Genomic DNA, 13640 nt, shown 5'->3' with positions numbered 1-13640 from the left:
AATGTGCAATGATAGTAATTTATAATAATTTATAATAAATAGAACTGTCAATGTAGTACAGAGTACATTCAAGTCAGTGTGAGTTCATCAGTCTGATGCCCTGGTGGAAGAAACTGTCCCGGAGCCTGTTGGTCCTGGCTTTTATGCTGCAGTACTACTCCCTGGATGGTAGCAGCTGGAATAGATTGTGGTTGGGATGGCTTGGATCCCCAATGAGCCTACAGGCCCTTTTTACACACCTGTCCTTGTAAACATCCTGAATCATGGTAAGTTCACAACTACAGATGTGCTGGGCTGTCTGCACCACTCTCTGCAAAGTCCTGCGATTAAGGGAGGTACAGTTCCCATACCAGGCAGTGATACAGCCAGTCAGGATGCTCTCAATTGTGCCCCTGTAGAAAGTTTCAGAATAAACTAAAAAGCAAGCCAGTCTCAGAAATGGTAACCATTAACCCTCAGGATTGGCATGAATACTCATCTGGTTCACTAATGTCTCTCAGGAAAATAAATATGCTATCCTTGCCTGTTGATCTAGGTGATTTCAGACCTACCAATATTTGGTTCTTAACTGCTTCCTCAAATCAGGCACAACTAAGGATAAACAATAAATGGTGGCATTTCCTTTAGTATTCACAATGCAAGGAAGAAAATATAAATTACAAGCTTACACGGCAAACCAGCCCACTATATTAGCAAATGTTTTCATGAGGCTTGGGGTTTGAGGGTAGAGAGCATAAAATATGGTGTGCATTGAAATCAATGGGAGAGTTAAAGTGCGCTGTCATTGCATGCTATTGTCTAAACCACATCACAACCCAACCACCAGCAGAATCAGAACTACTCCCAAACCTCCCATGGACCAGCTCTAAGTTTCTGCCATTACTAAAACATGTTTCACACTTGCCAATATTGTCATAGGTCAATGTTTGTAACATCATGCATTTCTTCGTAAAGAAAATTTTTTAAAAAAACACAAAATCTGGTTAACCAGAAAATTTGGGAGACAATCTCATTCCATCCAAACAAGGAGATTTTGGATGTGACTCTGATAGAGGCTGCAGATTCTGACTGCTTTCTACTGTCCATGCTCGATTACTTGTATGAGCACTGAAAAAAGGATGCAGTTGAAGATAAATTATTCATAAATGATATTATTGTCCATATTTTGAACACAAAGTAAAAGAAAATCTGGAGACGCTGCAAATCCAAGCACCACTCACAAAATGCTGGGGGAGCTCAGCAGGCCAGGCAGCATCTATAGAAAAGAGTAGTTGACGTTCCGTCTAATCACAAGCAAAAGGAAATCTGCAGATGGTGAAAATGCTGGAGACTTTCTCTTGCTTGTGGTTCCTCCAGGATTTTGTGTGTGTTGCTTGGATTTCCAGCATCTGCAGATTTTCTTTTGCTTGTGATTGGATTAAACATCAACTACACTCTTTTCCATGGATGCTGCCTAGCCTGCTGAGCTCCTCCAGCATTGTGTTTGAAAACAAAGTGTTTAATGTTTCCATAATTTGTAAATGCTCAGTTCCAGCCATATGCAGTGAAACACAAGACAATGCAAACATAGTAACATAAAACAGAAATTCTTAATGAAGTTTTGCCATTCATGAATTACTGATTTTGCATATCCCTGGAAGTCAAAGGGAAGGGTGCATTTGTAGTACTTGTTGACTTTATGTTCACACCCAAAAGGGAAAAGGGTAGAGTGAATTTCTGCATGAGATGATTCTATGGCAAGAGTGGATTTATCTCCATGGCCACTTATAATCATGGAGCAGCTAAATTACCTTGCTTGACATTCGACTCTATCCACTCCCAGCAATAGTTCACTTGGGTACTGCATAACAGAATGCACAACAGGCTATTTGAGATAATTATCTCCTAAATATATAAACTCTAAGAAGGCAAAACTCAATTACATCCAAATCGGAATCAAGTTTAATATCACTGGCATATGTTGTGAAATTTGTTGTTTTGCCACAACTGTACATTGCAATACGTAATAAAAATGAACTATAAATGACAGTAAATATATTTTTAAAAATTAAATTAGTACAAAATAAGAGCAAAAAATATAGTGAGGTAGTGTACATGGGTTCATTGTCCATTTAGAAATCTGATGGCGGAGGGGAAGAAGTTGTTCCTAAAGCATTGAGTGTGTCTTCAGGCTCCTGTACCTCCTCCTTGATGGTAGCAATGAGAACAGGATAAGTCCCAAGTGATGGGGGTCCTTAATGATGGATGCTGCCTCGCCTTTTGAAGATGTCCTAGATGCCAGGGAAGTTAGAACCTACAATGGAGCTGGCTGAGTTCACAACTTCTAGCAGCTTTTTTCAATCCAGTGAAAATTTAGATCTGACCTTTGTCATCATTATTAATGCTATAATATTCTACACTTTATTATATATATCTTAGATTCTGACAAGTCCTGATGCATGTTTTCCAAATTTTGTAAGGGTACCCTCAATCACTAACCATTCAACACAGCTGGACAAAGGAGATAACCAACTGTAATATTACAACTTAAGGAACTGCATTTAAAGTATCTTTGTAGAATATAAGGTAGGGCACACCAGCTCCCAATAGTTTGAAGACTGTATCTGAACATGTATTTTTGATAAATAAACTACATGATCATAACTGATTCTGTGTCTGTAAGTTTCCATAACGAATCTGCAGAAGGCACGATATAAATATACAGACGATGCGATTTCAAGAGCTTCTATCAGAATGCAGGAAACCGTGCCAGGCTCGGTTATCCAGGCTATAAAATTTTACTTTTCAGATGTATTACACTGTCAGTCTCCAACGTCCGAAAGCAAGACGCAAAATACAGCAACTTCAAAGGTTTACCAATGTCATTTGTACACGAACAACGGAATTACGAAGCAGAGGCCACTCGGCCCCTCGTGCTTATTCCACCATCCATTAAGATCAGCCATAACCTTCTTTATTTAACGCACGGTGTATTTTTAATGGAAGTGCTTGTTTTGAAACCCCCCTTATCATCTTTACGGCGATGTCAGTGATCCCTATCATTAAAAATTTCACAGCAGAATAAAATAAGAATTATTTTTAGTTTAAAAAAAATCAGTGTTAGAAGAACAGGAATCGAACGTGTTAACAAGCATATCACAACCTTAAAAAACCGAAGGTGCTAAAACGGCGGAGGGGGTGGGTCTCTGTCCGCGATGACTTCCAGTTAACCGGAGGGTGAACTGCGGCTGAGATTCCCAGCTAACGTCCTCCCAACAGCAACGTGCTCATTTTAAATCCGATGCACAAAACGCACCAAAAACACCGCGCTGTGGTTGCGCTGCTCACTTGGATGTCCCGATTCCGAATTACATCCACTGCACTGAAGGATTATTATTTTGGGAAAAAAACACACACACGCCCTAACATAAACGAATGATACGTTATTGGTGGTGGTGGGGGGAGGAGGGGAAAACAAGAGGAATCGATCGTAACCGATGACTCTCTGCAACATCCTGACCTCTCGCATCTCAACAACTTTAAATAATAGACCCCGACGCTTTCCCCCTCCTTCCCCATTCGGGAAAAGCCATTGGAGCTCCGGTTCCCGAGAGCAGGGCTCGCTGGCGATCCTCATTGTTTCTTCCTCCCGCCGCGTCCCGGGGCTTTTTGTTCAAATGACAATAACAGGTCCGGCCGGAAAATCCTGAGGCACCTCCATCGCCAAAACACCACCAGACACACATACCCCTCCTCACGAAGGACACCACCCTCTTCTCCAACCTCGTCCCCCTCGCCAGAGTCATCGCCCTTCCCGTCGCCTCTTACCTTGTGCACGCCGCTCGTGAAGGGTTTTCGTGACCGCTTTCCACACATGGCAACCGAGGAGGCAAAGCAGGAGGGCGGCGGAGCGCGAAAAACGGCTCATCCTTCTGTCAGCAGGAGGAGACGGGCGCCAATGCCGAGGGGCCGCCCATATTTAACGCCACCGCCCCTGGACGGCGTTTGCCTGCCTCGCTGCTTCCTTCCTTCTCTCTTCTTCCTCCTCCTCCTCCTCCTTCTCTACCACAGCTCCAGCTGCCGTCTTCACTGCTTTCCAACCTCAATCCGTCTGGATTCAGCTTCCCCGGCGCTTTAACTCCCTCCCCTCCCCAGAGAGGCGCGACCAGAGGCAGCGGCTGGAGCTGCGGCGCCACCCGCTGCTCCCGCTTCACTCTGCACTCGTCTGACGCGCCGAGGCAGCAGGAGAAGGGGCCACTCTCCACTCAGCTCCCGATTGAGGACCTCTCCAAACAATGCAGGAGATCGCTTTGGCCTTGCTAATGTTTCAGTCCCAGTCCATGCCTATTCGTCTCCCCCCCATCTGCTTTTGCGAAAGTTATCACTGAACCTGTTCCCCTCCTGTTTAGACAGTGCGTTCTGGGTCATTGCATCTCGCTGTATGGTCGGTTTTACACAAGGAAATCGGATTATTTGGAGCGGGATTTTTGAACGGATCTCTTACGCGATAAAGCTGAACTTCTCAGTTTTTCTCGTCATGGCCCTTGCACTCAATTTGTCTGACTGCACTACATTCTCTCTGTAACTGTAATAATATATTTTACATTTTTTTTGTAAAACCTCAATGGAATGATTTAGATTAAAGCAAACCAAAGCATTTTACTATATCTTGATACATGTAACAACAATAAACCAATTACCCAAGGAGAACATGGGTTGTCACCAAAACTGGGAATTGGATAGGTATCTTGACACCTGTCCGGACCGTTTGAGAGGTGTGGCCATGTAGGACAGGAGGCAGGACTTAAATCTTCTTCAATCTAACAGTCCTGAAAGGCCCATAAAATACTGTGCCTGGTTTCGATGTCTGACACGATCTAATCTCCAGGCCCTGGGTTCAATTCTGGTTCTATACCTTAGGAACCCGGCTGATGGCTACAGATCCGATTCCATTACATGAAAGGACTGTCACTGTATAACACTGGGATACAGGAGCTTGTAGACATGGATCACCAGTTAGCATTAACCGCAATTTCAAAAAGTTCGTTAAAAGAGCTAGTAAAGGCAGAATGAAATATGATATCCTGTAAATTACTTTTCTACAGATTGTGTTTATTAGAGTCAGGCGCAAATATGTGAAGGACAAACATCTCCAAATAACTGCCAGATAAAGATGCTATTGCAAAGTGCAGTGGACGTGAAGGAAATGTGCCTTGTCCCATGATTTAAAGAAGTGGAAAATGTTTGCTCTCCAAAAGGAAGATGAAAGGTGAGAACAGGAAGTATTTGAATAAAACAGGTTGCTTCTTCGTACTTTTTTCAGAATGGCCAAGAACAGGGCCATTAGAGCTAACCACTGAGTATAATGGTACAGACTTTGACCTGCAGCATTTTCAAATTAAGATTTATTTGGATGATGGACGAAGCAAAATATGGATCCTTTGTTCCCACCAATGTAAGAAGGGCTTGTGGCTGGAGTGTTGGATATAATCAGATTTGGGATTCTGAGTGCCAATGGGTTTAATATATTGAAATACATATACCCAATATAGAAAAACTTGTCCCTTCTAATACAAAACAGAAGGGATTCTGCAGGTCAAGCAGCATCTGTGGAAATTACATCTATGGAAAAGTTGACTTTTCTGGTTGAAGAAGGGGGAGGGAGAGAAGGACAAGATAGAACATGATAGGTTAAGCTTGGTGGATGGGAAAGGAAAGGGCTGGAGAAGAAGGAATCTGATAGGAGATGAGAGTGTACCATGGGAGAAAGGGAAGAAGAGGGGCAGCGGGGGGGGGGGGAGATGATAGGAAGGGAAGGATAAGAGATAAGAGGCCAGAGTGGGGAATAGAAGAGGGAAGGGGGAGGGAAAAATTGCTGGAAGGACAAATTGATATTTATGCCATCAGTTTTTAACCATATAACCATATAACAATTACAGCATGGAAACAGGCCATCTCGGTCCTTCTAGACCATGCCGAATGCTTACACTCACCTAGTCCCACTAACCTGCACTCAGCCCATAATCCTCCATCCTTTCCTGTCCACATACCTACCCAATTTTACTTTAAATGACAATACCAAACCTGCTTCTACCACTTCTACTGGAAGCTCGTTCCACACAGCTACCACTCTAAGAACTTTTTTAAAGCTATTATTAATGCTTTTTGAGTTAGTGATTTAGATGCATATCATATTATTACTGAGTTAAGTATTGTATGTAATGAGTTTTTGCTACAACAAGTGTATGGGACATTGGAAAAATGTTGAATTTCCCCATGGGGATGAATAAAGTATCTATCTATCTATCTATCTATCTCTGAGTAAAGAAATTCCCCCTCGTGTTACCCTTAAACTATTGCCCTCTAACTCTCAACTCATGTCCTCTTGTTTGAATCTCCCCTACTCTCAATGGAAAAAGCCTATCCACGTCAACTCTATCTATCCCCCTCATAATTTTAAATACCTCTATCAAGTCCCCCCTCAACCTTCTACGCTCCAAAGAATAAAGACCTAACTTGTTCAATCTTTCCCTGTAACTTAGGTGCTGAAACCCAGGTAACATTCTAGTAAATCTTCTCTGTACTCTCTCTATTTTGTTGACATCTTTCCTATAATTTGGTGACCAGAACTGTACACAGTACTCCAAATCCGGCCTTACCAATGCCTTGTACATTGGAGGCTATGTGAATGGAATATGAGGTGTTGCTCCTCCACCCTGACTGTGGCCTCATTGTGGAAAAAGAGGCCATAGACCGACATACCAGAATGGAAATTGGGAAAGGAATTAAAATGGATGGCCACTGGAAAAATTCACTGTTGGTGGATGGAGCAGAGGTGCTTGACAAAACAGTCCCCCAATTTACGTTGAGTCTCACCAGTGTGGAGGAGGTCACATTTAGAGCACCGGATACAATAGACAACCCCAAGAGATTCACATGTGAAGTGTTGCCTCACCTGGAAGGACAGTTTGGGGCCCTGAATGGAGTAAGTGAATGGGCAGGTGTTGCACTTCTGTCACTTACAGGGATATGTGGCAGGAAGGAGATTAGTGGTGAGGGACAAATGGGCAAGGGAGTCATGGAGGGAGCGATCCCTGAAGAAAGCAGAGAGTGGGGGGTGGAGGACATGATGGCAGAAGAATGATGTGTTGGATGCAGTGGCTAATAGGGTGGTAGATAAGGACAAGAGGAATCTCTGATGCCTTGGAAAGGAAAGCCTCATACTGGAAACAGATGCAGTGGGGACAAAGGAATTGAGAGAAGGGAATAAGCATATTTACAGGAGACAGATTGGGAAGAGATATAGCCAAGATAGCAGTGGGAATCGGTAAGTTTGTAAAAGATATCGATAGATGGTTTGTCTCCAGAGATGGATACAGAGAGATCAAGAAAGGGGACAGAGGTTTTAGAATTGGACCAAGTGAATTTAATGGCAGGATGGAAGTTGAAGGCAAAGTTGATGAAATTGACAAGTTCAGCACAGTGCACGAAGCAGCACCAATGCAGTCATCAATATCATGCCGGAAGAGTTGGGGAGTATTCCAAGGTTGGAACATGGACTGTTCTACGTTGCCAACAAAAAGGTAGGCATAGTTGGAGCCCATGTGCATGCCCATGGCTACCCCTTGAGTTTGGAGAAAGTGGGAGAAGCCAAAGCAGAAATTGTTGAGGGTGAGGACCAGTTCTGCTAGATAAAGGAGGGTGGTGGTGGAAGGTTACTAATTGGGTCTTTTGTTGAGAAGGATGCATAATACAGAAAGATCTTGCAACACCAATGTTGTATTAAACAATATTAAATGTGGAACAGGTAGAATACACATACTTGCAGCCACTGTGTGTGGTGGTCAATGAAATGAATGTTAAGATGGCAAATGAGGTGCCAGTCAACCAGAGGATGGGATTGAGCTTCATGATTATTGTTAGACTTGGCAGACTGCATTATACATTCTTTTAGTTCATTCATTCATTTAATTTCTTTTTACAGTATCCACGGGTACAAGAAATGGTTGGTTCATTGAGCTTACATTGAAGAATTAACAAAATGCTAGAAACACTAATCAAGTCAAGTCGTATCTATGGAAGGAGAAACAGATTTAATACTTCCTGTCTAAGATTTCAGTCAGATGTTTCTTCACTTGCTGAATGTTTGCAGCATTTCATATTTATAACATCTGCAGTTTTTAAAAAAATTTCATGTATTGCTCCTGAAGTTTTAATCATTAATCATAGAAATAGTGTTGGCCTGTTGGTGGCACATAGACCAGAACAGGACAGGAAAAGGCCCCTCAGCCCACTACGTCTGCATCAATCATGATGCTAATCTAACAGATCTCATCGAGCAATGCCTGCACACAGTCCATGTCCCTCTATTCCAGGGGTTCCCAACCTATGTTATGCCATTATTTCTTATCATTAACCAAAGGGTCCACAGACCCTAGGTTGGGAACGCCTGCTCTATTCCCTGCCTACTGATGTATCTGCCTAAATGCCTTTAAGCAGCGTATTTAGAAATATTTCAGCAGCAACATCTGGGCATGTGTTGGTAGGGAGTGACTATGATGCCATTCCCATGTATCATGTCTGGTGGTAGAGATCAATGGTGATACATGCTAATGTCAGGTCATTAGACTCTATTACTGAAAGGATCATTGCTTTGTACTTTTGAGTCACAAGCTATGCTATGAGTTATGAGTAGCCCAAGCAAGCAACTTCAGTGGCTGTGGAGTGCACGGACGATAACGGGGATGATATTTGTTTTCATCTGTTAGACTGAGTAGTCCCGGCTGTCTTATAATACTGTACTAATTGATGGAATCAAGCTGGCTGAATACTTATTTCTACGATGGTGAGCCTATTGGTAGGAAATTGCATGGGTCATCCGCTTGGTATTTCCTGCAAGAAATGTTTGCCAGTGCTTCAGACCTGTCTTTAATATTCATATGTAAGGTTCAGTCTTCACTGAGAAATGGACAAATGTTCTTGGAGCTTCCTCTTCCCTTTGTTTTCTCTCTCTGACACCATGCACAGTAATTTGTGGCAGAACTGGAGAATGATTGGTTGATTGTAGAATTGCTTAGCTCTACTTTTCTGCTTGTAGCTCATTGCCATGGTAATTTGTGTTGCAGCACCAGGAAACCTTCTTCATTTTAGTCACATTTAATATTCCCCATGAAATATCTACCTGATAGTAGAATCAAGGCTATTATTGAATTAGAACTGTCAATCATCTTCTTATTAAGCGTATAGTAACATGTATAAAAATCAATTTTGAGTCTGGAAGGCTGAAACGTGTAGCTGGAAGATGACAAGCTATTGGGAAAGAAAATCAGAAAGGGAATGAAATGACAGGATGGATTTATGGATTGTACAGATAATCCAAGAAATCATTCAGTCTGTATTTGGTCTCTTCCATTTATGTGCTCCTGGATATCTCTTTCTTTTGTTCTGCTCATTCATATAAAGATGCAAATAGTATTTTATCAAGACCCCTTTCTCCTCTGGAGCAACATGCTACTTTGATGGAGTAAAAAATTCCAAGTTGTCTTATAATAGTGTGACCAAAGAAAATTTGGACTAAGTCATATGAAAAGATATTAAAACAGATGACCCAAAGTGGGGTCAAATCAATGAGTTTTAAGAATCATCCTATGAGATTTTGAAGGGTAATTGCAAAGCTGAGGGCCCATGGAGTTGAAGGAACAGATAACAAAGATGCAAACAGTTCAAATTTGAATATTCAAGAAGCAAGAAATGGAGGACTGCAGAGAGGACTGTAGGATTGGAGCAGGTTACAGGCATAGAAAATGGCCAGGCCATGTAGGAAAGGGATTACCTTAAATCATGAACTCGGCATACTATGGTGGTATTGGGGTGGGGGTTGGGTGTGGTTGAGTTGAGTTAAGATAAAAGAACCCGGGGTGTAAGCATTGTTTTAAAATATAATTTGGGTATGTGGGATCCACATTCTGAATAGGGTTAAATTTTGTAGAAGCAAGTATAATTATGACATCTGATTTCTTGACTCCTTCTGACTTGTTTTCTTTATCTAAAATGATCTTGTAATCAACTATGAAGTGCCATTTGAAATAATGCAAAGCAGATGCAGAGGTTACAGGATTCTATGGAGCATTAAGAATGAAAGTGGTTCTGGCAGCTCTGCTGGTTATGACTGTTCCCAGGAAGTGAGGCATCTCAAATAGAGTGCAGATCATCATTGGATCAAATGAATTTGTAGTGCCACCTGCTGCCAGAGGACTCAATTAACAGTTCATTGTTTGCAGACAAAATTGGATGCAATCAATAAAGCTTATAACTAATTAATCATGAAGAGAATTCAACACAATTCAACATAGAAATATTTGGCCTTGTCTATCTTTTATGCACTTTTGAAAAAAGTGTAAAAGCTCTTTAAGATCTGACCAGCATTAAATATGTCTTTTGAAAAGAGTACAATTGACATTTCGGGCCAAGACTCTTCAACAGAACCGAAACGTCGACTGTATTCTTTTCCGTAAATGCTGCTCGGCCTGCTGAGTTCCTCCAGCATTTTGTGTGTGTTGCTTGGATTTCTAACATCTGAAGATTTTCTCTTGTTTGTGATAAAACGTGTCCTACTCATGAAGAGAAATAGCTGAAACGTGCTCACAGCAGAATGCCATTATTCAATGAAAGAGTTAGAGATTCAAAGAGAGATACACACAGAAAAACAGCAGTCAGCTGTTTAAGACTGTATTGACCATTGACCATCCATTTTACACTAATCTTATGTAAACCCATTATCTTATTCTCCCCATATTCTCATCAATTTTCCCCAGATTCTACCACTACCTAGACACTTTACAACTTACTGTGCTCAGTTGAGCTACAAACCCTCACATCTCTAAATTATGGGAATAGACTGGAGAATCCAGAGGAAACCCATGTGGTCACTGGAAAATTGCACAATAAATACCATTTACCAGCTGCACCCATGTGCCATCATCTTATGCCTGGTTTTGTGGTTACTGCTGCAGAATGCCTATTGAACAAGAATAGTCCATTTTGGAACTGCTGCTGTTTTCCAATGAGAGGCAGGGTAAGCATATGCTGAAGGTACTGTAGGTATTTGAATGTATTTGAATATACTTACCCTATGTTTTTTTACTTGTGCATTAATCCAGACAGCAAATGATGAAAATAACTTGTCGCATTAAGGTTGTAAAAGTAAGCTTTTCATATTTAGTTTATTTTTATAACATTGTTTACAAGGCATCCAACAATACAAGATCTGGTACAAGATCAGATGGAAAATACAAATCATGCACTTCGAAGATATGCAGACATGCCTGCCTTTCCCCAAGGTACTAGGCATTGTTACCATGGAAATGTAGTTGCTTTGTGCCTTATTACAAATGGCAAACAATAATCACATACTGTAAATGCGGCACAGAAATGCGGCTTGAATTACTTGATAGCAGCCCTTTCCCTTAGTCAAACGGTTAGGGTTTTAAGGAGTCAGTGTGAGTAAATAATCTATTCTGAGCTAGTGTTGTCTTATTTAACAACATATTAAATTCCATTTGATTTTGAATCTGCCAAGGCCATTGGCTGAAGATCTTATTAAAGGCCTGGTCCAAACATGGATAAAAATAAAGAAAAATTGAGATTATTTAGTTATGAGGTAGACCAAAAGTTGAGAAGGGGGAAGGCACATATGGGATCCAATGAAAGTTGCAGAGAGAAGTAAGGGCCAAGATTACAAAGGTCGCGTCCATAATTTTCTAATAATCAGATAATAGGTGGGAGTGGGTGCCATAGGCTCATATTGGTTTTATAAAGAATGTAAAGGCCAGTCAATTTAACTTTGGTGTTGGTGAAATTATAGAAATAATAATCAGGACAACAATGGATTAACAATTTCCCCACAACCTTACTAAAGGCTTACTATATCAACCAGGAAAGACTTTTGATGGGTTAACAAGCTGATGAGGCAAAGTAGTTCATGTGCACATGAACTTTCGAAGATCTTTGATAGTAAGCAGTCCATGTACCAGATTCTGTGCTTTATAAATAATTGTAATTGATGTGAGATGTGGGAAGGTAGGGAGACCTCCAGTGTCCCTGATGATTCCATCTGCAAGACTTCCAGTGTCCATGACAACTTCACCTACAAGAAGACCATCCAGCAGCAGCTTCTAACACTCCACGTTAAGGAGTTGGAGCTGGAACTGGATGAATTCTGGATCATTCCAGAGGCTGAGGAGGTGATAGACATGACATATAGAGAGGTAGTTATACCCAAAGTGCATGACGCAGGTAACTGGGTGACTGTCAGGAGGGGGATGAGTGTTAAAGAGCCACTGCAGACTACACCTGTGGCTATCCTCCTCAATGACAGGTTTGGATACTGTTGGAGGGGGATGGATGAGCTAACAGAAGAAGGACACAGTGGTCAGGTTTCTGGCACTGAGTGGGGCTCTGTGGGAAGGAGTAGAGAAAATGTGAGCTGCGGTGATAGGGGATTCATTAGTTAGGAGAACAGAAATGAGATTCTGTGGACAAGAATGAGATTCCTGGATGGTATGTGCCAGAGTCCCAGACATCTCGGATGGAGTCCTCAGTGCTCTAAGTGGGAGGATGAGCAGCCAGAAGTCATGGTCTATATAGGTAGCAATGACATAGGTAGGAAGAGGGAAAAGGTTCTGCAAAGCATTAAAGGAGGAAGGGTGGTGTTACTAGTCAGGGAAAATGTCACAGCAGTGCTTAGTCAGGACAGACTGAAGAATTCATCTAGTGAGGCATTATGGGTGGAACTGAGAAATAAGAAAGGTGTGACCATGTTATTGGGGCTATATAAGTCCATGGGATGTAGAGGAATAAATTTGTAGAGAGATAGCAGACAGTTGAAAGAAGTATAAAGCTGTGATAGTAGGTGATTTTTAACTTTCCCCATATTAACTGGGACACCCATACTGTAAAAGGACTAGATGGGATAGAGTTTGTCAAGTGCATTCAGGAAAGATCCCTCACTTGGTACATAGAAGTCCCTATGTGAGATTGTGCAATGCTTGATCTCCTATTAGGGAATGAGACAGGGCAGGTGGCAGAAGTTTGTATAGGGGAATACTTTGCATCTAGTAATCGTAATGTCAATAGTTTCAAGATAATTATGGAAAAGGATAGGTCTGGTCCTCAGGTTGAGATTCTAAAGTGGAGAAAGGCCAATTTTGATGGTGTCAGAAAGGATCTGGCAAGTGTGGATTGGGACAGGCTGCTTTCTGGCAAAGGTGTACTTGGTAAATGGGAGGCATTCAGAAGTGAAATTTTGAGAGTACAAAGTTTGTATGTGCCTGTCAGAATAAAAGGAAATGATACCAGATTTAGAGAACCTTGGTTTTCAAGAGATATTGAGGCCCTGGTTAAGAAAAAGATGGAAGTGCATTGCAAGTGCAGAAGTTGTAGGGACCCTAGCCGAAATATTTAAATCATCCTTTGTGACATTAGTGACACAATAGGATTGAAGGATAGCTGAAGTTTTTCTGCTGTTTAGAAAAGCTCTAAGAATAAATCAGGAAATTATAGGCTGATGAGCCTGACATCAGTAGTGGGGAAGTTATTAGAAGGTATTCTAAGAGGTTGGATATATGAGTATTTGAATAGACAGGGATTGATTAGGGATAGTC

General features: G+C 41.5%; 1 protein-coding gene across 2 annotated transcripts in view; it reads right to left on the bottom strand.

Annotated features, from left to right (window-relative positions):
* fam171a1 (family with sequence similarity 171 member A1) overlaps nucleotides 1–4152 on the bottom strand; it is a 161469-nt gene extending 157317 nt beyond the window's left edge. The window contains exon 1 of one of the 2 annotated variants that reach the window (XM_073054530.1): nucleotides 3808–4152. In XM_073054530.1, coding sequence (XP_072910631.1) covers nucleotides 3808–3907 — 100 coding nt within the window. In that variant the 5' untranslated portion in view covers nucleotides 3908–4152. The remainder of the gene's footprint in view (nucleotides 1–3807) is intronic. The other variant, XM_073054529.1, reaches the window with a different exon arrangement.
* Nucleotides 4153–13640: the final 9488 nt, after the last annotated feature.

Source organism: Hemitrygon akajei, chromosome 8 (assembly GCF_048418815.1).
Source record: "Hemitrygon akajei chromosome 8, sHemAka1.3, whole genome shotgun sequence".
In the NCBI taxonomy this organism is placed as follows: Eukaryota; Metazoa; Chordata; class Chondrichthyes; order Myliobatiformes; family Dasyatidae; genus Hemitrygon; species Hemitrygon akajei.
This window is presented reverse-complemented; position numbering and strand designations above follow the sequence as displayed.